Below are 25,545 nucleotides of genomic sequence, written 5' to 3' on the forward strand. Positions count from 1 at the left end.
TTTGAGTGGAGACTCAAGGATAAGGAGCTGTTTTCCCAAGGGACTGAGAGGTGGAAATGCATTACTGGTAGAGGGAAGGGCTGTGCCAAGGCTTGGGGCATGAATAAGCCTGGCACTTGGGGAAGAGGAGGTGGGGCTGGAGGAGGGGGCCGGGACCTCGGGTGCATCCTGCGGGTGGGCTTTTAGAAAGGTGTGGTGTTCTGTCTGGTGCTGACCCCACTGGGCCTGCCCGGTTTGAATTCCTGCTGCTTTGTTTCTTCTTCCCAGGAGTTCTGGGGAGGGCTGCCTTGAGCCCGGCTCTGAACTTCTGTAATCTGCACAGGTGGCCCCAGTTAGATGGGGGTGGTTGCCAGCTCTCCATGGCAGGACTTTCACTCCAGTGGCTTCCATTGTGTGTGTGTGTTTTCTTTTATTAAAGCATATTAATTCTTTGTTCATATGAACTTTTATGGAGAAAAAACCTGAAAGTGGAGCTGCGCAGGCTGAAGTGGGGGGGAGGCCTGGCATCCTTTGCTCTCCCTTTGTGACTGCTTCCTCCACAGCAATGGGGCTCCACAGAACGTGGTTTGAACACCAGGTCTTGAACTAATTCTGGAAATTCTTCTCACATCACCAAGTACCTATACCTCATTAAGATTTTGGAGAAATTTCCTTTGTATATTTAAAGGTAACCACTGAGCACTTTGACAGGCTTTCTCACAGTGCAACCTGATAAGGTAGAAATTTGATGGATGAGAACCTTCTCATTCTCCATCTGGCCAGAGATAAAACTGACTAGCTGGCTGGAGAAGGAAGTGTGATGGCCTGGCTTTTCATTTCTAATGCAATTCTAAGATTGTAGGGATATTTTATTTTTCAAATAATCCACTTTTTAAAAACCAGACATGCTGTAAGAGTCCTGATATGCAAAGGCAGCTCTCAGCTCAGTGTTGGCCCCGAGAGCACCTATGAATCTTCAAGGAAAATCGCCTATTAGTGTAGAAATTCACACCTGTCATTCAGTGACCTTATGCAGATCTTGCTGTGGCAGTTCTTGCTGTAAAGCAGGGTGGGTGTCTGATGAAGGATAGGGGTTTTCAAACTTTTTCTAGTAGCTCTTGTTCATAAGCAAATAAAACAGGTGCATCCAAGGGGCTCTGTAGATTTCTTAGGCATTAAAACAAAATGTGAATTTGTGTCCTCTTCCCCTTGCCAGCTGAATCAATTTCTAGTAGGGGATTCCCTGGAACATGTAGTTGGGTGATTCTGCTATCCAGCGACGTTTGGGTATTCCTGATCTTTGGATTTCTTGGGCTCCATTTGGAATACCACTGGAGTGATAAAAAAGAATACATAACAGGTTTCATTTTTATTTTTAAATTTTTATTACATGTGTTAATTGAGCAAATTAATGGGATTCATGGTGATATGTTCATGCTTGTGTACATCATGCATTGATCTACCATTGATCTACTGTGTCTACCCAGCTGCTTTTACTTGTCTCTACCCTCACCTATTCTTTCACGTTCTTTAATAATCCTTTTACTTCCAGATCAAGATTTTATTCTTTAGTTTCTACATATGAGAGTTAGCATGTGGTATTTCGAATGACAGGGTTTTATTCTTTATGGCTGAGTAATACTCCATTGTGTACTTGTATAATTTTTTCTTTTTCTTTTTGTCACACATCTTCCTATATTTGAGCAGTAGGTGGGACACTTCTAGCAACAGTAAAAAAAATTAATTTACAAAAGCAGGGATTTAGTGAAGTGGAATTTGGTGGAGGGATTTGGTGGTTACCCTTGGGAGCTCACACGTAGATGCCGACCCAGAGAAGGAGGAAGAGGACTCCATAGCCCATAAAGAGTGAGGCCACCAAGGAGATGGGGAGCTCTTTGTAGATATCCCATGTGTACTTGGTGGAGGTAACCTCGTAAACGAAGAACCAGGAGGTGAAGAACATGCCAGTAGCCAGAAGCACCACAGTCAGATGGGGGAAGACAGCTGGCTTTACTGGGCTGGTGTATCTGTCTGCTCATGACCTCAAGCTCCATTTTGCCCCGCACATAGTAATCTGCCGCTCTGCCACCGGAAGAACAATATTTTCTTTATCCATGCATTTGTTGACAGGTACCTAGGCTGATTACATACTTTGGATAATGTGAGTAGCGCAGTGATAAACATGGATGTGCAGGTTTCTTTTTTTATGCTGACTTCTTTTCTTTTGGATGCATAGTTAGACATGGGATATCTAGATCATATGGTTGTTCTCTTTTTAGTTTTTAAAAATTATAAAAATTAGCACATATTAATTACACAAAGTAATGAATGGGTTTCGTTGTGACATTTTTATAATGCGTGTGACCTACTTTGATCACATTCACCCTCCCTGTTGCCTTCTTTGACCCTGCTTCCCTCTCCTCCGACCTCTTTTCCCTTACTCCAGAGCCCCCTTCTACTTTTGTGTCATCTTTTGTGCCCCTCTAGATTCCACAGATGAAAGAAAGCGTGCAGTGCTTGCTTTGAGTCTGGCTTATTAACATGATGCTCTTCAGTTTCATCCGTTTGCCTGCAAGTGATATGGTTTTGTTTTCCATTATGACTGAATAACACTCCATTATGTAATGATACCACACTTTCCTTATCCTTTCATCCATTGATAGCATCTAGTAGGTTTATTATATAACTTGCCTATTGTAGATAGTGCCTTGATAAACATGGATTTGCAAATATCTCTATAGTACACTGATTTCAGTTCCTTCTAGTATATACCCGGGTGTGTGGCTGGATCATATGGTAAATCTATTTTTTAGTTTTCTGAGAAACCTCCATACTGTTTTCCGTGGTGGCTATGCTGATTTACATTCTCAGCAACAGTGTGTAAGTGGTCCTTTTTATCCTCATCCTCACCAGCATTTGCTGTTTTTTTTTTTTTTTTTTTGATAACAGCTGTTCTAATTGAGGTGAGATGGAATCTCATTGTAGTTTTAATTTGTTTCCCTGATGGCTAGTCATTTTGAACATTTTTTTCATGTTATTTATTGACTATTTGTACTTCTTTTGGGAAGTGTCTATTCAGATCATTTCCCCACTTTTGAAGTTGAATTACTTTTTCGTTGTCCTTTTTTGGAGTTCTTTATATATCCTGGATATTAATCCTCTGTCATTTGAATAGCTGGCAGAGGTTTCCTCCATCCTGTGGGCTGTCTCCTCTCCGGTTTCCTAGCTTTGCAGAGGCTTTCTATTCTGGGGGAATTCTGTTTGTTAGTTTTTGCTTTTGTTTCCTGTGCTTTTGGAGTCCTATCCAGGAAATTGCTGTCTCTGCCAGTATCTTCAACTCTTTCCTCTAGTAGTTTCAGAGTGTTAAATGTTACATTAAGATCTTTGATCTATTTTAAGTTGAATTTCTTTTTATGCAGCATAAGGGGCTGAGTTTCAGTCTTCTGCATGTGGACTTCCAGTTTTCCCAGCACCATTTGTTGAAGAGGCTGTCCTTTCTTCAATGTACATTTGGGCGTCTAAAAATCACATGGCTGAAGATGCATGGATTTATTTCTGGATCCTCTGTTCTGTTCCATTGGTGTGTCTGTTTTTATGCTAATACCATACTGTTTTGTTACTATGGTCCTATAGTATGTCTTGAAATCTGGTACTGTGCTCTATATTTTTTAATTTTTTTTATTTTTGCTCAAGTTTGTTTTGGCTATTTAGGGGTTTTTTGTGCTTCCATGAATTTTAGGATTTTTTTTCCTAGTTCTCTGAAGAATGTCATTTGTATGTTGATGGTATTTGCATTGAAACAGTAGCTTGCTTTGGGAAGTATGGGCATTGATTATATCAATTTCTCTGGTCCATGAACATGGGAGATCATTTCACCCTACAGTGTCTTCTTCAGTCTCCGTCTTCAGTATTTTGCAGTTTTCGTTGTAGAGGTCTTTTACTTCCTTGGTTAAGTGTACTCCTAAGTATTTTATTATTTTTTTGTGACTCCTGTGAATTGGATTGTTTTTGTGATTTCTTTCTCAGCAAATTCATTATGGGTGTATAGAAAAGCTACTGATTTTTGTGCATTGATTTGTATCCTGTTACTTTGCTAAATTTATCAGTTCTAATGGTCGTTTGGTGAAACTTTCAGGTTTTTCTCTGTACAGAATCTCATCGTCTGTATGCCTTTTATTTCTTTCTCTTGCTTAATTTCCCTGGCTAAAATTCCTAATACTATATTGAATAAGAGTAGAGAGCACACTTGCCTTGTTCCTGATCCTAGAGGAAGTGCTTTCAGTTTTCTCCCATGTAGTACGGTGTTGGCTGTGGGTCTGTCATATACAGCCTTCATTATGTTGAGGTCTGATCACTCTGTAAGTAATTTATGTGGGGCTTTTATCATGAAGGGATGTTGAATTTTATCAACTGCTTTTTCTGCATCTGTGGAGATGATCATATGGTTTATATTGTTTATTTATGGGATATATTGTTTATTGATTTGGGTATGTTGAACCATTCTTGAATCCCTAGAATTAAACCAACTTCATCAAGGCATCTGATCTTTTCCATGTGCTGTTGAATTTGATTTGCTAGTATTTTGTTGAGAATTTTGTGACCCCAAACACCGTGGTCTATTCTTTTTATTGTGTCCTTGTCAGATTTTGGTACCAGGACAATGCTGGCCTTGTAAATGAGCTGTTTAAAAGTTTGGCAAAATTCAGCAGTGAAGTCATCTGATCTTGGACTTGTCTTTGTTGAGAGACTTTAATTTTATTTGCTTTCATTATTTGTTTTTGGTTGTTACGGTTTAGGTATTAGGTGTCCTTGAAAAGCTCCTGTGTTAATTCAAGTGTATTCAGAGGTAGAATAATTAGATTGTAACCTAATCAGACCATCCTAATCTGAGTGGACTGACTGGGTGGTAACCAAAGGCTGGTGGGGCATGGATGGAGGAGGAGTGTCACCGGGGGTGTGCCTTAGAAGGGTGTGTATAAATACAGTTTCCATGTATTTATATAATTTCCAAAACTTCTCTTGCTGTTGATCTCTAGTTTGATTCCATTGTGATCAAAAGGTACATGATATGATTTCAGTTTTTTTAAATTCTTAAGGCTTGTTTTGTACCTTAATTATGGTCTGTTCCAGAGAAAGTTTCTCGCACTGATGAAAAGAATGTGTTTTTGCAGCTGTTAGATGATATGTTCCGTAAATGTCTGTTAAATCAGCCTTGCTTGGTGTAGTAATCTTGGTTGGCAGTTCTTTTCTTTGAGGGCTTGAAATACATCATTCAGTACCTCCTGACCTGTAAGGTTGATGCTGAGAAATCTGTTGTTAGTCTAATTGGGTTGCCCTGGAATGTGCAGATTTAAAAACTGCAGATTTAAAAATTCCTTCTTCATCTTATACTTTTTTTTTTTTTTTTTGGTACTGACGATTTAACCCAGGGGTGCTCACTCACTGAGCCACATCCCCAGACCTTTTTTTATATTTTATTGAGAGACAGGGTCTTCCTGAGTGGCTAAGTACTTTGCTAAGTTGCTGAGGCTGGCTTTGAAATAGCAATTCTCCTGTGTCAGCCTCCCAGTCTGCTGGGATTACAGGCATGCACCACCACGCCTGGCTGTCTTATACTTTTGACAGTTTGACTCTAACATGGTGTGTGGTGAGGATCTTTTCTGGTCATGTCTATGTGAGGTTCTCTAGGCCTCCTGTACCTAGATCCCATGGCATTCCCGAGATAGGGAAGGTTTCCGCTATCATTTCATTGAGTAGGTTTTCTGTGGCCTTAACCATCATTTCTTCCCCTTTGGGTATCCTAATGATGCAGGTGTTTGATTTTTTTTAACGTTGTCCCAAAGATTTTGAATGTTCTCTTTATTCTTTCTTATATATTTTTTTTATTTATGTCTGTCTGAATGTGTGATTTTTAAAAGACCTGTCTTCAAGCTTTGATAGTTTTCCTTCTACTTGATGTAGTCTGTTGTTGAGACTTTCAACTGAATTTTTGAGTTCTTCATTTCTAAGATTTCTGATTGGTTCTTTTTCAGAACCTTTATCTCTGCTGAATTTCTCATTCATATCCTGCATTACTTTTCTAAATTCATTTAACTGTTTATCCATGTTCTTGTGGATCTCTTCAAGTTTTTAAGAATCATTCTTTTGGATTTTTTATCTGACATTTCAGACATTTTGATAACTTTGGAGTCTGTTATTAGAGAGTTCTGACCTTTTGGAGGGTAGACTGGGTTTTAAATTCTTGTTCTACCACTTTTTACCTGATATTTAGCTTAAGTGGCTTGAACTGTTTGAACGGCAGCACTCTGATTGACAATATGGGTATGATCAGAATTCCTGCTTCTTAGGATTGTTGTTGAGTTGAATGAGGTCCTGTGCCCTGCACTCTTCTGAGTGCTGTAGAGTTTTGTAGATCAAAGTGGTGGATGGTATTTTGGGAGGATGTTGGCCAGGGCCAGACTAATCAGGGAGGGCTTTGTGGAAGAGATGGCCACTTGGGCTTGGGTCTTGAACATGGTATGCCACCAAGTGTAATTGGTGAGAATTTTACGACATTTTTACCGGGTGGAGGGGACTGGGTGGATATAGACAGAGCCTGGAAAGTGTGTGAATAAGTGGCTAGGGGAGGGGGCTGGTTGTAGATAAGGCTGGAGCCACTGCAGGAGTCTGGAAGGAGCTGCCTGCTATGAGGGCTTTGTTCTGCAATTGATTTGGAGTCATTAAAGGGTTCTGAGCAGAAGGATGATCAGAGGTCTATAAGATTTGGCTGGATAAACCCAGAGACAGGGAGACCAGTGAGGAAGCCGCTGTGGTGCCCCAGGGAGCTGCTGTTTGAAGAAGGCAGTGGCAGCTGGGTGCAGGGAGAAGAGGGGCTGAGTGAGCGAGGGGAAGGGATGCTCTTGTCTCCTAGTGGCTACAGCTTCTACCCTTCTTCCACTTGGATCCCTCATGAAGAGGAGAGTTACTAATCAGATTATTCAGAGTCCAGGGTATTCACTGGGCTGTCCTTGTTAATGAAGGTGCAGTGTTCATTGTACATTCAGGAAGAACCCAAGTTCTGGATTTGCTTGCTTTCCTCTTCAGGCCTGGGAGGCTGCACCTGGTATGGCAGGCTGACTCCCTCACTCCTCAGTGTTCGTCTATCTTTATCCACTTGCCTAAGAGGACCGGGCAGCTCCATTAAGCTGCACGCGCCCCTCTGGGAACAGTAACAATGACAGAAATACCTCGGATCTTAAATTTCCTAAGAAAGTTCAGCTTTGGATTTGGAATTGTCGGAGTTGTACTTCGACTCCTCTTCTGCTCTTGCTTCTTTGTACAGCCCCTTTGGGAACTCTGGGGTGGAAGGAGGGGTGACAGGTCAGGTTTGAGGCTCTTGGCCATGAAGAGCTCTAAATCCTCACTCTTCATTTCTCCTGTGCTCTCTACCCAGGGTGTGCTGTACCCTGAGGTTTGGGTGACCCGTTGGATGATAAGGTGTGTGTGAGAGGGAGAGACAAGCGCTGAACCCTGCGGCCATCAGAAGAAACCAGGGAGGGGAGAGAGGGATGAGACAGCATGGTTTGCTTCGCCTCAGCCTCTGTGCTGGGCACCTGTCCTGAATTCCCCATTTAACTAACCTTCAAAGGAGCCCACATCATTATCATTTCTGGAAAGGACATACTCATAAAAATTTAAGTTCTCTATCTGTGGTCACACAGCTGATTAGCCTAGAGCCATGATGCAAGGCAAGGTCTTTCTGTCTTCACAACCCAGGAATATTGAAGTAGGGTTGGGGAAAAAACCCAAGATTATCAATTTTCAGTTCTGATTGTTTTGCTCAGGCAAGACATGCTGTCTCCATGCCTCCCCAAAACATTTATTATAACTCCATGGGTTGCGGGAACAGGAGCCTGTCGGCGGCTTTGTGTTGCCATGGCAGCCGCTCCTCCTCAAGGCCACCTCTGTGCACACCTCCTCCCTTCCCAGTGGCCTCTCTGCTTTAAGCCTTATCTGACTGCTGTTCATAAGAGGTGCAGCATCCTTGGTCTTGCCTCTTTCATTTGGAGGAGGGCCTTAGTGTCAGTCTGGATATTCCATCAGCCCAAGTCCTTGAGAAATTATAAAATTTGCTTGGGATGTTGGAATTGTTGACCTTGAAAGCCAGGTCACACACTGGTTTTATACTTCCTTTGGTCTTCGCAATAGTGCAGTTGGGTGGAAAGAACACAGAATTTGTGGTCACACTGGTTTGGTTTTGAATTTTAGCATTAGAGATTGTTTGTAAAGCTTTGGCAAAATTTTACCATCTCTGTGAGCTTTAGTTTCCTTTCTGTAAAAGCGGCATTAATAATACCATACAGGCTTTCAGAGAGGTTAGAGTGATTTCATGGAAAAAGCCCTGGCTAAAGCTGGGCTGTTGCTGGTGCTCAGAAAATGGTGGTTTCTATTACCAATGATTTAAAAGAAGAGGTGGTTTATACTTAGGGGTGTATTGAATTTACTCAAGGTTGATGATGTTGTGGGTCCTGTCCCCAGAAGTATGTACATGGATAAACTTGTGTAGGATCTCAGGGTTCAGTCAGTGCACCTCAGATTAAGAACCCTTAATCTTGGGGATGACAGAGCTACATGTCCTTTGTGGAATTCTGGAGCAGGTCATTTTGACACTGTCTTCTGTTATGTTTGGAGGGCATGTGGGAGAAATGTGGTACAAGTGTATATATAGAGGAAGGCACTTAGTCTGGAAAATGATGTAAATGGACTTAACTGTGCCTAGCAATGGTGTACACTCTCTATAGACTGTGATACCTGGACATTTTAAAATTAGGAGGACAGCTATACTACAAAGCTTTCATAATCAAAATGTCATGGTACTGGCATAAAAATGGATAGTGTCTTCATTAAATGGTACTGGGACAAATGATACTTACATGAAGAATGACATTAGATCTTTGTCTCACACCACATAAAAAAATCAACTTAAAATAGATTAAAAACTTAAATGCAAGACCTGAAACTGTGAAACTAACTAGTAGAGGAAAACTCAGAGGAAAGGCTCCATAACATTGGTTTGGGCAGTGGCTTTTTGGCTCTTATCCCCAAAGCAGAAACAGACCAAGGGGACTCAACAAGCTGAAAAGCACATAGCAGGGGACCAGGTAACAGAGTGGACAGACGGCCTGGAGGCTGGGGGAAAGCATCTGAACCCTAAATATATAAGGAATTGCCACTCAGTAGCAAGGAAACAACCTGATGAAGAAAGGGGAAGGACTGGAGCAGACTTTTCTCAAATGAAGACATACAAGTAGCCAACTAGTGTATTAATAAAATGCTCAACATCCTGATCATCATGGAAATGCAAATTAAAATCACACTGAGACACTCTCACATGCGTTAGAAGGCGGTGACTAAGAAGATGAAAGATAACAGTTGTTGTGAGGATTGGAGGAAGGGAACTCTTGTATGCTGTTGGTAGGAATGTGAATTAGTATGGAGGACAGTTCAGAGGTTCCTCAGAACCAAACATAGGAGTGTCATATGATCCGGTGATCTTGCTTCTGAGTATGTGAGTCTGCACTGGGAAGGGCTGATGTGAGCACCCGGTGGTCCACTTGCATTTTCATCTCAGCGTTATTCACAGTAGTCAAGAGTGTCTTCACCTGATGCATGGATAAGGAAAATGTGTTATATTTTTACAATAGAATGATATTTAGTTACCAAAAAGAATGAAATCCTTTAATTTGTGACAGTATGGATGAAGCTGGAATCTGAGGTGAACCTGCAGGAGTAGAGAGTATCATGGTGGTGACCAAAGACTGTGGCTGGTGGGGAAGGATAGAGGTGTTGACCAAGGGGTCCAGAGTTTCTTAGGAGGAATAAGTTTTCTAGGTCTATTGTACCACATACTAAGCATAATTAATATTTATTTATTAGCATAACTAATTATTACATATTTCAAAGTTGCTGAAAGGACAAATTTTCATTGTCGTTACAAAAAGTACTTGAAGTGATGTATATGCTAATTAGTTGATATAATCATTCCACAATGTATACATATATCAAAACATCACATTTTACTCCCAAATATAATTATTATTTGCCAGACTTAAACAACATAACTAAAATAAAATTTAAAAGAAGGCATGATCTTCGAGGATGGTATGCAGGTTTATTGTGACTTTAAAGAGATATACCTGAAAGGCAATGTTAACATAATATAGATATTCTTCATAGCAGTTTTCATCTGGAATTTTCTAAACTCGAGTGCCAGATGAGATCATTTAAATGGACCAGGATCAAGGTATTGGTGGGTGATGCCAGAGACACAAACCTGTGCCATGGTGTCTGGGTGAACTGAGAGGCTTTGGAATCAGAGAGTGGGGTCAGGCAGGTGCTGTTCCTCATTCATGAAATAGAAACAGGGCTGGGGGGTGACTTGGTGGTAGAGTGCTTGCTGAGCATGTGCGAAGCCCTAGGTTCAATCCCTAGCACTGAAATAAAAAAAAAAAATGAAAGAAAAAAAGAAAGAGAAATCTCATCTACTTTATTCATTTGCTCATTTGTTTATCTAATAAGTATTTAGTTGGTGGTGTTCTGGGTGCTATGTAAGAGATTACCCCAGATCATCTTAAACAATGACTTTCTTATATTTCACTTTATTGGTCAAGGATTTGAGCAGGGCTTAGCTGTGTGATTTTTCTGCTTTCAGTGGTCAGGTCACTCATGGCATTCAGCTGGTGAGGGGGCTGGTCCTGAGGGGCCATGAATCTTTCCTCATGTGTCTGGCGTGTTGTTGGAGATGACTGAAAACTAAGCATAACTGGGGTTGTCAGCTGTGGCACTTGTGTGTGGCTCTTCAACAGAGCAGTGTCAGGGTAGTCGTCATCTTGGAGGACTCACAGGGCTCCAGGAGGCAGGAGTTGGAAGCTACCAGTTTTCTAAGTCCTGGGCCCAGGATCTGGCACAGTGTCACTTCTTCTGTATGCTGGTTGCACCAGTTACTGTGTTGCCAGGATTCAATATGAGGGAACACAGGCTCCACACCTCTCACATGCGCTAGGCAAATATTCTGCCCCTGCTCCAGGCCATTCATTCTTGAGAGATCAAATTTTTGTTAGAGCTGTCCTTGAAAATTTTGTCATCCTTGGCCAGTAAGGACAGTTGATCTGAGGAGAAATGTCAGATATACAGAAACAGGGTTGGCAATCAAGGAAATGCAAATTCAAATTCTTGAAGAATCATTATACCAATTATATTATCATTTTACCAATTATATTAGCAAACAGTTAAGTAAATGTTCCTGGCCAGGATGTGGTAAGATAAAAACTTACACTTTGGGGTGGGACTAACACTTTGCAGCGATACTTTAGCCACTGCCTTTTTGAAAGATAGTTTGTTGGTTTGCAGAAAGAATCCTCAAAACATGTTCTGAGAAATCAAATCAAAATTAATTAAAAACTGTAAAAATAAAACCCCCAAGAAAACGTAATAGCACATTGCTGTTTGTTATATGTAAAAGCAAATGGTTGGACATGTGGTGAGTATTCACTAAAGCTAGGAAATCTGAAGGTGACGTGGAGTCTTGCTAAGCAAACCCGCCTCTCTTTCTCTCTGGCTCAAAGGATATCTGAGCCAAGGTGGCAGTACTGGGGCACTTCCGTGGACCTCCCTCATCCCAAAACTTAAAAAAAAACCAAGCAACTTTTTTTGATTTCATGCTCTTAAACTTCCCTTTTTGTTTTTAATTGTACTTTTTATGTCCTCATTATTTAATTGCTGTGTTTTCTTCGTAGGTCATGGTATAATGTAAAAAATAATAATAAGAAAAAGTCCAAACCAAAATTAAAATTAATTAAAAATTATGGCTGCAGATGGACAAGGACTGAAAGGAGCATTCATACTTTGAAAATGGCTTATTTTTTTGTTGTGTGATTGTATTGAGGGAGAACATTTTTAACTCTTTAATTTTAGAATTTGCTTGTGCTTTGGTATTACAGTCAGCTCTCTGTATCTGTGGGTTCTACACCCACGGATTCAACCAATCTTGGATAGAAAATGTTTGGGAAAAAAGTTGTACCTGTATTGAAAACATAGAATAATTTGACATTATTCCCAAAACAACGAAGTCTAACAGCTGTTTACATAGCATGTACATTGTATTAGGTTTGGTAGATAGTCCAGAATGATTTGAAGTATACAGGATGATGTATGGTTATATACAAGCACTGTGCTATTTTACATATCAGAGTGTCCACTTTTACTTGAGTGTCCACTTCTGGTATATGTTAGGGAGCCCTGGAGCCCCCAGTATAATAATAATAATAAAAAAAACCTTCTCTACTAGAATTGAATTTCTCTTTACTGTTTATAATTTATGATAGGTTCTTGGTCGAGTTGTTTTGCACTAAATATTTAGGGCAATCACATCATTTTTATCCAAGAAAAGTAATTAACATTTAATTTTTAAAATTTATTTAAAAAAATATTTTTTAGATGTTGATGGACCTTTATATTATTCATTTATTTATATGTGGTATTGAGAATCGAACCCAGTGTCTCATACATGCTAGGCAAGTGCACTACTGAGAAACTGATGTGACTCCATTTTTGAGAAACCAGCCTCTACAAGCAAAGCTTGTCCATGGAAGCGGGCGTGGCCCTTGTCCTTGGAAAAACCCACAGGGCACTCCTAGATACATACCCACCCTGGTGAGTTGTTTGTCTGCAAATAACAGGAGAGATCTGTGCACAGGTGTCCCTGACTCAGTCAGGCTAGGTGAGGACCCATAGCAACCCCCTAGCAACCACCAATCAGCATGAGACAGGGAAATACCTGGGATGCCAGATGACCCTCCCAGTAGTTTATGGTGGTTGATAACATGTTGGGAAACCATGTAGTTCAGCACAAACACCCCTCGTGGCTTAAACCAATCAGTTCAAACGAAACCCCCTCTTGTACTAACCAATCACCCTTATCCAACTTGTTCCCGCCAGTGAATGTGCTAATTATGTTTTAGAGTTGTTTTATGATTTTTCCGCAGTGTGTGATGATTTGCTAAGAGATGCTATGATGTATGTGAAGTCCCTGCCTTCCCCAAAGAGTGTATAAAACTGCTGCAAACCCTGGGCTTGGGGCCTCTCAGCGTTACCAGTTGCTGTGTGCGATCGGAGGACCAAGCTAGCTCCCAATAAACACCTCTTTTGCTGCTTACATTATCTTGGTCTCTGGTGGTCTCTTGGGGGTTCTGAACTCGAGCATATCACTACCACTGAGCCACAATCCCAGCCCCAATTTTTTAAATTTAAATTAAAAAAATTAAATTAGCACTTTATTTTTAAAACATTTTCTTTGTTTCTTCCAAACATTTGATAATCCCTGATTTTGAGATATTGCTAGCCATTGATGTTTGTTTGCAAAATAGTGATAATCTCATTTCAGTATTCTATTTTTTGTTTATAGCCGAATACTTCTATTAAGAGATACTTATTTTTCATCGTTTATTTAGTTATCTTTAGGTGAAGTTCCTCCAGGAAAGACAAATAAGAGTTTTCTGGAATCCACCAGAGGCTCTTGTGTTAGCTTCCTATTGCTGCTGCAGCAGGTTACCATGAACTTGGTGACTTAGCAATAAAGAGTTAAAATCTTAACAGTTCTGAAGTCAAGTCTGAATGAGGTCTCGCTAAGTAAGGCCGGGTAGGGCTTAGGCTCTTCCTGAGGGCTGCGGGGCACCCTGACCTCTTGGTCTTGTCCAGGTTCTAGAGACTCCTGGTTTCTAGTCCTACAACCCCTTTTCATCTTTATGGCCTACAGTGATTGGCGGGGTCTTTTCTGCTTTCTTCTTTCACTTTTAAGGATCCTTGTGGTCCTGTTGTGCCCACCTGGGCAATCCAGGGTAGCATTTCTATTTTAAGGTCAGCTGATATGGAACCTTATTCCATTATCTTTATTTCTTTTGCCATGTGGGAGTTAGGATGTGAACATCTTTGGGAGAAGGGGGCTATTATTCTGTCTATCAGATTTATGGAAGGCCCTTTTAAAAAGCATCATAAATTCATGGATTTTTTTTTTTTTTTTTTTACTCTGGAGAATGAACCGAGAGCCTAGTATAAGCTAGGTGCTCTGCCACTGAGCTACACCCTCAGCCCAGACTTTTGGATTTTTGATATATGAATTAATTGTAATTATCTTTTAAAAAATTCTAATAGAATAAGCTTTTTCTAGTTGGTTCCTGAGTTCCTTGGATGGGAATCCTGTAGTCTTTTGAGAGTGTGCATAAGAATTACCTGGAGGGCTTGTGAAAACACAGATTGGTGGACCTTCCTACATCAGAGGTTTTGGCTTAATAGATCTGAAGTGGGATCCTGAAGTGGGGATGTTTGGTTGTCTCGTGATGCTAATTTTGCTGTTTTAGGGACTTAATTTTGAGAACTTCTGCTTTAAGGAACTCTGGTAGAGATTACAGTCTGGATACCAGGGAGGACACTGATGCTGGCCTTATTCAGTGGAAGGAAGGAAGTAAAGTATAAGTTTACTGAGATTCAAATTTAAATTTAGAGTTACAAGTTTTAGCCTTTAAGTTTGTGTTCATTCTTATGCTTTTTATGAGATTAATAATTACTTATTTAATAAATATATATTATATACATATATCCAACTTCAGCATACTGCTACCAAGATTATGACTTACAACAAGATGAATGAAATAGATTTTTTGCAGCCCCTTTTGTCTTTAGAGTAAAGTATCCCACTGGGGACCCACAAATTACTCTGCATTTAAGTTATTAAAATAATTCCTGTATGTTTGCTTAGCTAATCAACTCAATACCAAATTAGATTGGTTCTTTTGTTTCCACTGTTTTTAGTTTTAGGGGATTTTTATTTTCTTTTTAACATAATTCTGTAAACATTTAAATGGTTCCAACATCACATCTGTAAAATGAGTTCTAGCCTCTATTTCTGCTCTTCTACCTTGTTCTCTCTCTACCGTATAAGGCAACTACCATTTAATTTGTTTTATGGTTAAATAAATGGTAGTATGCTGTCCATACTTATTTCTCTTGGGTTCTCCTCTCTCCCCTCACCCCCACTTAATATATTCTGAGGGTTTCTTTAGGGCAGTATATTTGTAGAGAGAGTTCCATTCCTTTTTCTTTATAGCTCAAGTGTGCCCCATTGTGAGAACACGCCATAGTTGATTCCTCTATTGTGGACACTTGGATTTTATAGCCTTTTGCTATTATGAATTGTGCTTCAATATTACAAATAGTACATATTTTAAGGTAGTCACGATTGTACTATAAATTGCCCTTTTTTTTCATTTTTAACTCTATAACATGATCATTTCCCATATTATAGTCTTTATAAATAGTTCCATATTATAAACTCTTTGTAAATAGTATTAAGAAACTTTTTTTCCTTATTATGAAAGTAATACAAGATTACCTAGATTTTAGGAACTCAGAAGAAAAAAGGGTAAAACTGAAAAACACCTCCCTCCCTCCATGTAGGTGCACTGTTAATAATTTTTATATGTTCCCTAAGGACCTTGCAGCATTTGTGTAAACATATCGAAAACAGCATCATGTTGTATATACAGTTTGGAATCCTGGTTTGATATTACTCATAATTGTGCTTTTTCTATTCCATACTGTTTTAATTTTCTCATTATTACTTCTGTGTTGTTGGCTCCAGTTTTTTCAGCATTGTAAATAATATTGTGATAAATATAGGTGCACAAAACTTTTTCTAAATTTCAGATATTCTTAAAGTTGGCTTTTGTAAGATTCTGAATGAGCAGGAAATACACATTGGTTAAATACATCAATTAGCTTGTTTTCTTATAGTGATAATTTGGCAAGTCCAGTAGGTAAGAGATTCTTACCTCAAAATTTTTATCAAATAAATTTCATTTTTTTCTTTTTCTCCTGGTAGGACCTGAGAAATGAAGTTGAAAAATTATGCAATGAAGTCAATGAAAGAGAGAAAGCAGTGGAGAATTGCTACAAGAGTCTTTTAAGTGAAAGCAATGATAAATTGCGTGGTCAAGAGCAAGTAATCAGACATCTGATAGAAAGTGCCAGTCCAAAGGACCCGCTGCTTCAGGTACTGGAACTTTTTTTTCTTTTGTCTTTTAATCTTTTGATTTAGCATGGTTTTAGGAACTGTTTTCTAGGAACTGTTATGATTATAGTTTTCATTGTTCTGTCTCAGAGAACTTTAGATGTCATTTATGTCATTTGAGCCTCAGCCATGAGGAGAGTAAGAGAAACAGGAAGCTCAGAGAGGAGAACAACTTGTCCTGGGTCATCTGATGAGTGGTAGAGCCCTGACCTGTTTTTCTCTAGTGGGTACTTGCTGTTCCTTATTTGGGCCATGCCTCTTCACCACTCTGGACGACTTCTTTAAATGACTCCTTTTGGTCTTGGAATATATTTCTTGGGTAATGTAATGAATTTTTCAGACTCAACTCAAACTTATAGATAACCATGGGGGGTTGAACATGAGTGTTTAATTCTGCTTCCTACTAAAACCTCACTAAAACAACAGTGAAGGAATAAGAAGGTATAAAACCCACAATAACTAACGAGGACAGTGGGAGCAGGTACAATAGCCATTGTGAGTCGGCATGAAAAGTTTGGAGGATAAGTGGGTAGGCAAGTGGGAATTGCAGTAGGATTCAGCATTTGTTACTAGGCTATATACCTTGGGATGAAAAGCCAAGAGAAGCAAGCCGATTTATATCGTGGCCCCAGGAAGGCTTAGTAGGTGCTGGATGCAGTGGTACCTTTGAAATGGGAGATCATGCTGGAATACCAAGCAGTTCTAGGTGACCCTCCTCTTCTCAGCAGCAGCACATGTGTGGAGACCTTAAACCAGATAAACTCTGGCCCTGGGCTACCAGATGCAACTGGGAGCAGGAGTGGGTTTTGGGGATCAGAGTGGGAGGGAGTAGAAGTGTACACACAGAGCCCAGAGGTTCCTCTCAGGGGAGAAGTGACATAAGCTGCTGGCAGCTGACATCATACTGAGGACACCATTGACATGTCCTTTCCACACTCACAGAGCTCTGAGCACTTTTGTCTATGAAAAGTAGGTAGACAGCCTGAGTTCATCAGATAGGTGAAAATGTTTGAGAAGAAAGACAAAAAGGCCCAAACAGAACATAGGTGCACAGAGGAAATGGAAACAAGGCAAAGTTGGCCAGCTTTTAAAAATCCCCCAAATTAACACTATAGCCAAGGTATATAGAGCTCAGCGGTAGAGTGCTTGTCTAGCATGAGTGAGGCTCTGGGTTTGATCCCCAGCACCACAAAACACTACCACCAACAAAAGTCAACCCACCAAATTATCCCTATTAAATGATTAGATAAGAAATAAAACTGGGATATGATATAAAAGAAATCTAGAAAAGAAGATTGACCTGTTGGAAATTCAAAGTATGATTGTAGATATAAAACATTTAATAGAAGAGTTAGTTATATTACTTACGAGTTTCTTATGAAAAAATAGAAGAGTTGGAAAAGTTGGAAGATAAGTCTTCTAGAAAATAGAATCACACCGACAAAAACATGGGCAAAAGGGAGAGAAAAGTTAAGAAAATTAGAGACATGGCTCAAGGGGTCCAAAAATATGGACTAATGGAAGTTCCAGGAGACACAGCAGGGAAAGCTGAGGAGGGAAGATTTCCAAGAAATGGGAGACCATGTCCCAGATTGGAGCCAGGTCTTCTAAATTGCAAGGGCTTGCTCTATTTCTCTCACGGGGAATGTGAGAAAACCCGTACTCCAGGGCAGATCATTGTGAAATTTCAGAACACAGGAATAAAGAGAGGACCTGAAAGGCTTCCAGAGAGAGGAAAATACAGGGCACCTAAAAAGGATGGGCTCAGATGACATCAGAATTCCCAACAGTACCCGTGAACACTGGAAGACAGGAGTACCTCTTTCAGACTTTGAGGAAAATTTATGAGCACTCTGTCCTCAACCATGCTGTCAGCAAGTGTAAGCATGGAAGAAAGGTGTTTTCAGATGTTCAGTTTTGTCTTAAGTTGTTGGCCTCTTGTGTGCTCTTTGCAGAAAGCTCTTGGAGGCTGATTCTGTACAAAGAAGGGAATAACCCAAAAGAAAGAGATGTTGGACCCAAAAAGGAGGAAATCTACTTGGAATGCTGTGATGGGGAGTCCCAGGGTCACAGCTGAGCTGCCTTTGTGGAGAGCTCAGGTTTGGGCTGTTGAGGGCTAGAGTTTTAGTTGGGCTTCTCCAGAAACTAACAAGGAACTGATCAGTTACCTGATGTGTTTGACTTCATTGAGTGAAATTTTCATGTTCTTTTAGAAAGTTTGGAGATAAATTTACATTTAGTATATAATTTAATTTTATGGATTACGTAAACAAATAGAATAAGATAATTATTAATTCCAAGAAAGCAAAGAATTGAACATGAATGGAAATGTAATCATGGAGTACTGTACACTGAGCCATATTTGTGTGGCTATGATAATATAAATGTGGGGTGCATGCCTGTAATCCTAGCGGCTTGGGAGGCTGAGGCTATCTCTAAATAAAATATAAAAAAGGGCTGTGGATGTGGCTTGATGTGAGGCGCCCCTGGGTTCAATCCCTGGTATAGATGATGATGATGATGATGATATAACTAAAGATATAATTGAGATGCATATGATGTAAGAGCTAAATTTTTAAACCTCTATGATAGGAACCTATAGATACAATCAGAACTTAAGAAATCAAGAATGTGAAGGTAAAGAATGTAATCTAGAAATGTGGAAATAAATAGGAGAAGGAGATGAGGAGTTGCAGGTGTTTTTCTTTCTGGGTGTGGGGCTTCAAGACAAGAAGTGGGGAGGTCAGGGATTGCTGTTTTCCAGTTAAGCCTTATAGTGCTGTTTGAGTGTGAAACTACATGTGTATAATTGGACTTAAAAAAATGAAAGTGGAAAGTGTGATTCAAGCACAGCTGTGTTAAGGCAATTCTAGAAAGTCATCGCTCATTGTTTGATTCTTCCTAGTACAGTTCAGTGGTTTCTTATGAAGACTTGCCTCTGCTTCTTTTTTTGCATTTACCTACTGTCTCTGTTTGGCATGATAAATTAGTTCTGCTAGGGGCTTAGGAGCAAGATATGGTTTCTTCCCTTAATTTCCCGCAGGGAAAGAACAGAGCCCTAGTTTGGAGCCACCAGTCTTTAAATGCTTGGTAATAGGTTCTGTGCTTGAACTTGGCCAAAGACCAGAGTAATGTCCTATCCAGTTGTTGGATTCAGGTCTCCTGAAGGAGTCAGGGAGAGGAATTTATTGTGTGTCGTCAAGAAAGAGCCTTTTGTGTGTGGCCAGACTCTACTGCCATATTTGTAGTTTTTTTTTTTTCTTCCCAAAAGTCAGATCTCCTTGTGGATATGGTCAGCTTAAGTTTTGTCAAAATTTATTATGTTTCAAGATAGACTTGGCTGGATTTTAATATACAAGTCCTCTGTTCACCCAGTAGGCTGGCAGGATAGGAAGCAGACCCGGGATCACACCTGAGCGGGGCAGGCCCAGGACTGGGACTGTTTCTCTTGGGACAGAGCCTGGACGTTTTCTTCCACACCCGCTAAAGGACACTCACTGTGGTGGCAAGCCTGAAGGTTCCTAGCCCCTGGTGCCATCCTCAGCTCTGCCTTGCCGCCAGTCTGCTTTTCTCCAAGTTGTAATAACGTGGAAATGGAGTTGCATTATGGTTTTATAATTGCCTAATATTTTGAAATGATGGAAATTATTTAGGGGACATGTGAGTATCATGACAAAATAAAAAATCTTCCCCTACAGGGTTTAGGACAATCTCTTAATATTTTTTCTTGATGAAAACTTTCTTATGATTTGTTTCATTTCCTTAGAAATTCAATGAAAAAGATTTGGAAGCAGTACAGCAGAACCGGTATTTAATGACTGCGGAGGATCTTGAGTTCAGGAGCGAAGGCTTAATAACAGAAAAGTGCTCTTCTCAACAGTCACCAGGCAGCAAGCTCATCTTCTCTCAGGTAAGCTTGACTGAAATTGGATGTTCACATGCGAATGTATTCATATTCTCTTCTGAAACTTATTTGATAACTCCTCGGATCTAGCGATCCTCAGATGTCTTCTTGCTGATAATTGAGCTTATGACAGGCAGGACAGGGGGTTCTCTGTCTAGCCACCCTCAGATTAGCATTCTCCAGCTGAGCGTTTGTATTTGCCCTGCACACAAAACCGAGAATTGGCAGCTTGTTAAGAGAGGAGCCTCGCATTTGCTCTATTGGGGTCACCTCAAGAACTGTGTGGTCCCAGACGTCTGGGGGATTCTTCTGTTGAAATGCATGTGAAGAGTGCCCCAGCAGGTGGACCACTCTTATTTAGCCCCAGATTATTTCGGGTCTCATTTTTTCCATCTCCAGTAGCAGCATTTGTTACAGATTCCTGCAGATACCATCTGTGTGCCTCTCTACCTGGGGGGCTTTTCCATCCCTGTTCACCTGCCAACTCCTGAGGGATCCTGCAAGTGTTGCCCTTCTATCTCCCTCCCTGTGGGCCCTGCTGAGAGGGGAGCCTCCTCTCTCTGGCCCACAGCCCTGTCCAGGCCCTTGCATTGTGGCACGTGCTCCTCATGTAGATCCCACCTTTCTGCTTCCTCTCACTTGAACCCCAGTGCAGCACCAGGGCCAGGTACTTTGCAGGTGGCAATTGGCACTCATCCTTGAATCCCAGTACAGCCCAGTGCCCGGCTCTGAAAATGGTAGTTGAGTGAGTGAATCATGCAGCGAGGCAGCCAGACATGGGAAAGCTAAGGAGTTGGCTGTAGCCAATTTTTTTTTTTTTAAAAACCTACCTCTAATTAAGTTCATGTGTGCAGAAGACAGAAGACTCTTATGCAAATGAGTTCTCTGATGAATGACTCTGATTGTGACTTGTGGTTTTGTGAAGGGTGATTCTCAAAATAATTAACAACCGGAACATCAGCCATCAGAACAGACACAGGCAGTTGGTCTGGAGTGGGGAGATTGAGGCCTGCCTTTTGCCAGGCACCCCCACACCCCCAGGTTCCTGGATCAAGGGCAGGTCCCAGGGCAGTGGGGTGGATGGAGTGGATGGGCCTGGGCTCATTTTCCAACGAGTGTAGCAAGCATTTCAGTATTTTAGCAGCTAGTACCAGCTGGGGCACTATGTGCCAGCTGTGTCAGACCTGGTCTTGGTGTGTCATTGACTGAACGTTTAGGATGCTTTCTCACTGTGTGTTTGTCCCTTTGCTGCTGTCCTTGAGAGTGTCAGCATGGGGTAGTGGAGTCTTGGGCTGGGCTGGGAATCTGGGGACCTGGATTTCTCTCTGGGCTCTGTCATTCCACAGAGGTAGTAACCTTGGGCAAGTCTCATTACTGAGTGTTGGAGCGCTAGTATTTTGTGATTTTAACTTGCATTTAGTTATTGGACCTTGACCAAAATTAGCTGGGCTGTTAAGATGCACATTCACCTGTAATAAGGTAGTCTATTTTGAAACAAAGTTGCAGACAACCTAGTTTTTCGGAGGGACATATCTTTACTAAAATGAATTCATTTAATTGTTAAACTTTGCTAATTTGAATCTCATTTTAGTCATGTAAGAAGTGTTGAACAAAATGTTTATAAACTTACTGAATGATTGAGTATTTTCCAACTTAATGTCACTTATTTTGTCATCTATACATTTTGTTTTTATTTTGTGCTGGATGATATCTGTACCTCAGTAATATCAGATCCAACTGACATTTAAATTACTGTGCAAAATACCTAAGAATTTTAGTAAAGATTTTAATTCTGTTCTTCAAGACTAATTGCAAAATGTAAAATGTAGATAAAGAATTATAAATTATCACTTAAGAATTGTAAATCTGTAGGTGTCAATTTAAGAAATCCAGCTCTTGCAGCTTTATATATTTTTTCTTTCCAAGAGAAGTATGCTTTTCAGATTGTAGTCCTTTCTTTGTAGAAAATGTGGATTTTTTCCTGCTACGCCCTTGGTTGTTTTGTGTTTACCTAGGAATTATCCTCTGCCCATTTCTACCAAAAGCCTGAAGCTATGATGATGTCTCCATAGACTCTGGGTAGTCTGTTTTCCTTCTAATCATTGTGTGATCCCGAGAATTAATGCTAGATGATCAGGGAATTGAAGGAGAGAGAATAAAACACACCATATTTGACTTGCTACCACCAGAGATTTATAGCTTGGTTATTAACGTGGTTGGGACATCGGTGGTGAATTTTCTGAAGTATTAAAATAAATGTCTTTGTTGCAGGGCTGTGACCTAACTACCAGAAACCATCTATCTACGAGGCCCCTAAATTACCCTGATTACCAAGAAGTGATCCATTAGGCTTTCTTTACATGTCTGCTGCCTCCTCAGAGTAGGTCTGCACATGACATGTATTTCCTTCAAGTCGTTAAGAAAATGGTGGCAGTACAAAGTGCCCACTTTGGTGTCAGAATGCCAGTGCTGCTACTTACTAGCTCCGTGACTTCGGGCAGGTTGCTTAGTCTTTCTGAAATGCACCTGTGTAATCTGGGAAGTGGGGAATTTCGTGCCTTCCTCTGAGAGTATTAGAAGTAGTGTAAGAGAGGAGGTAAAGGTTTTGGGGTTATAAGCTGTGGAAGCCCACATTGAGTAGTTTGAGAAAAACATCAGTGTAAGGGGATCCCAGCTGGGCAGGACTAGAGGCTCTCCCAGACTCCAGGCAGGGGTTGAGCAGCTACAGCTGGGGAGGGTAAGAACAGGGACAGTCCCTTGGACCTTGAGGGCAGAAGTCATGGGCTCTGGAGCTCTGCTTTTGACTTTGACCCTGTGACTCCAGATGTCTGGTGTCTTGGAATTCTTGGAATTTCCTAGTCTTCCAGGGCCCAGGACCTGTCACAATGGAGTGGTGTCTTCCTAGGACTTGCTTCCCAGTTTTTAGGGACATTCTTAGGCAAGGCAGGGGAGTGTGCCATCACTCCATGGGCTGTGGAGGAAGTGTAGCAGGGTCAGACACAATAGCTGTGAGATGGCGACAAGCCTTCTCTGTGCAAAGGGCTTGGTGGGGTGGGGCAGCTCCCCTGAGTGGCCTGGCCCTGCCTCTGAGCCGGGGCACTCTGCTGGGTCGTCAGCCCTGCCGAGGGAACCCAATGACTTCATTCTAATGGGGTATGATTCTATGTGGGGAATAGGTGATTGATGATATGGGACCCAAATGGCTCTGAAGAGTTCATTTATTTAACTTGGGTGAGCAATTTGCTTCTAGGAAGACGTTGACTCACCCTGACTTCCATTATGCAAAATATCCACAGGAACCTCTGCTCTTAAGATTCACATCAGTCCCTCTGTTTCTCTCTTACCTTTTTAATCATCAGCTCAGCAAGTATTTGTGATAGCATTTGATTTGTACCAGACACTGTGCCTGGCATGGGACAGTGCTGCTGGCAAGTCATCCTGACAGCGAGCAGGTGATGGCACACCAGCTCTGGGTTGCAGGTGAGCCTGCTGTGTGCCCTTGCAGTTGGAGAGTTTCCTAGTGAGATCCCCGAGAGGCCCTGAGTGTGTCAGTGTGCAGTGGCAATTGATGCACTGTTTCTCCTTAAAGGCAGGAGGGGGATGAGGGCAGGAGCTGAGGAGAGTGGTGGCCTGTGAGCCCTGGTGAGGGTTGGGAGTGGCCTCTAGGAAGAAGGGAGGGAGGGAGCTGAGCAGGGCACTTGGGCCCTGCTGGGGCAGTGGCTGGTCCCCCTCTGTGGCTTAGAGCCCAGTTTCAGATATCGAGTTAAGAGATAAAGTCCAGGGCTTGGATTTTTTCACTGGACACTCCATCCACCAGAAATCCACATTTCCTGATCTTTTTTTCCCAGCCCTTCTTGGTTGTCTTTGAAGTTATATATGTGCACAAACTCCAACTGGACCTATATTAGCTGACTGGACTAGAGCAAGTTAACTCTGTTCCCTGAGAACATCATCCAAAAAATGGGAAATGAATGTAGTCCTTTCAGCATTGTGATGAGAGATAAGATCTTTCAAGTATGGAGCACAACACTTGGGGCCTGGGGACTAGTTACAGATGGCATTTATGAAGTGTTGACTGCACGCCTGGTATCATTCTGTGAGGTTCATATAGATTTAATTCATTTGATCTTCTTAACAACCCCATGTGCTTTAAAGAATTATTCCTTCATTTGGATATTGAAGCACAGAGAGGTTGAGAAACTTGTTCAAGGTCACACACTTAATAACCATCACTTCCCCTCTTGTTAGGTGCTCCAGAAGCAGTAGGTTTTCTGTTCTTTTTTTTTTTTTTAGAGAGAGAGAGAGAGAGAGAGAGAGAGAGAGAATTTTTTAATATTTATTTTTCAGTTCTTGGCAGCCACAACATCTTTGTTTGTATGTGGTGCTGAGGATCGAACCCGGGCCGCACACATGCCAGGCGAGCGCGCTACCGCTTGAGCCACATCCCCAGCCCAGTAGGTTTTCTTATTTTGTCACTATCTTTTCTTTTTCTTTGACTGTCCTTCACATGGTCTAAGTAAGGGCGGGGCAGTGATGGGTGGGCCAAAGAGCACAGGCCCTGGAGTAAGCCCTGAATCAGGACCCTGACCTTGGGCTGGGCATCCTGTTAGTTTTTTTTCATTGCTGAGAGAGTCCCACATGATGCTGTTGTGTTCAGAAGGCATTGAGGAGCCCCTGGAACTGGTTTATGGCATAGTTACAGAAGGGCCTGGCATTTCTGTCGGGCCGGTGACTGATTTGTCAGGACCAGCCTGGTGGCTTACCTTGCAGACCGTCAATGGCAGGACCTGCCTTGGCCTTGTCTTGTTGGGCTGGAAGCACAGTGGGGTTCTCCTGGGCCCAGGCTCTCTTCTCTTTGCTCCTCTGCATCCCTTTGGTCGCCTAACTAAAGCCGAGGACCCCCTCCATGAAAACACTATATGCACAAATTATATGCAGAGAGTTATGAAGGGAACCAAATATTCTTAAGTCCAGTTTTCAAACTATCAAAAATTATGCTATGGAATTGGTACTTTTATTCTTGTGTTAAATAACACGGTCTAGTGGTGAGTACAGTGACTGCTGTAGTTTGAAGTGGTGATGATAATTTTTTTCAGTGCTGGGAATAGAATCCAAGGCCTCGCACATGCTATGCAGGCACTCCCCCACCGAGCCACACCCCTGGTCCCAAGAATGAATATTTTGAGGTATCAGTGATACGTACAAAACAAGTGTATTAACTGTATTTTTTTAAATGATAAAGTTGTAGGAATGACACCAGTACTGTCATTGTTTGGAGCAATAACAGTGTTCCTTAGCTCGTAATTGAATTTCAGCTGAGGTTAATAGAAATGAAGATAGAATTTTTTTTTTTTTCCTGATCACATTCTTGCGACCCTTGAATTTTAGTGAGGTGTGATCTGCTGTCCTGGGTGGTGTCTCTTGAATTCAGGAGGAAACCTAGGTCAATGTGAGCTACAGATGCTGTGGGCAGCCTGTTTCTCTGTTGACTAAGAGCTCTCGTCAGCACTTGGAGGGCACCCAGCTTGTCCCCAGTGCTGTGGATGCTGTACCCATTAAC

General features: G+C 41.3%; 2 protein-coding genes across 8 annotated transcripts in view; one reads left to right on the forward strand and one right to left on the reverse strand.

The window, feature by feature from the left end:
* Window positions 1-25,545, forward strand: part of CDK5RAP2 (CDK5 regulatory subunit associated protein 2) — a 186,339-nt gene that overhangs the window by 70,667 nt on the left and 90,127 nt on the right. For all 7 annotated transcript variants that reach the window (XM_081275219.1, XM_081275223.1, XM_081275220.1 and 4 more), the window contains exons 13-14: window positions 15,893-16,063; window positions 19,848-19,991. In XM_081275219.1, the coding sequence (XP_081131345.1) occupies window positions 15,893-16,063; window positions 19,848-19,991 (315 nt within the window). The remainder of the gene's footprint in view (window positions 1-15,892; window positions 16,064-19,847; window positions 19,992-25,545) is intronic.
* Window positions 1,790-11,053, reverse strand: LOC308634391 (dolichyl-diphosphooligosaccharide--protein glycosyltransferase subunit TMEM258-like; the record flags this gene model as incomplete). The annotated part of the gene is made up of 2 exons (XM_081268228.1): window positions 1,790-2,010; window positions 10,861-11,053. 2 exons carry the CDS (start codon window positions 11,051-11,053, stop codon window positions 1,790-1,792), a joined length of 414 nt encoding a protein of 137 aa, XP_081124354.1.

Source organism: Spermophilus citellus, assembly GCF_964194105.1.
Source record: "Spermophilus citellus genome assembly, chromosome: 2".
Taxonomy (NCBI): Eukaryota; Metazoa; Chordata; class Mammalia; order Rodentia; family Sciuridae; genus Spermophilus; species Spermophilus citellus.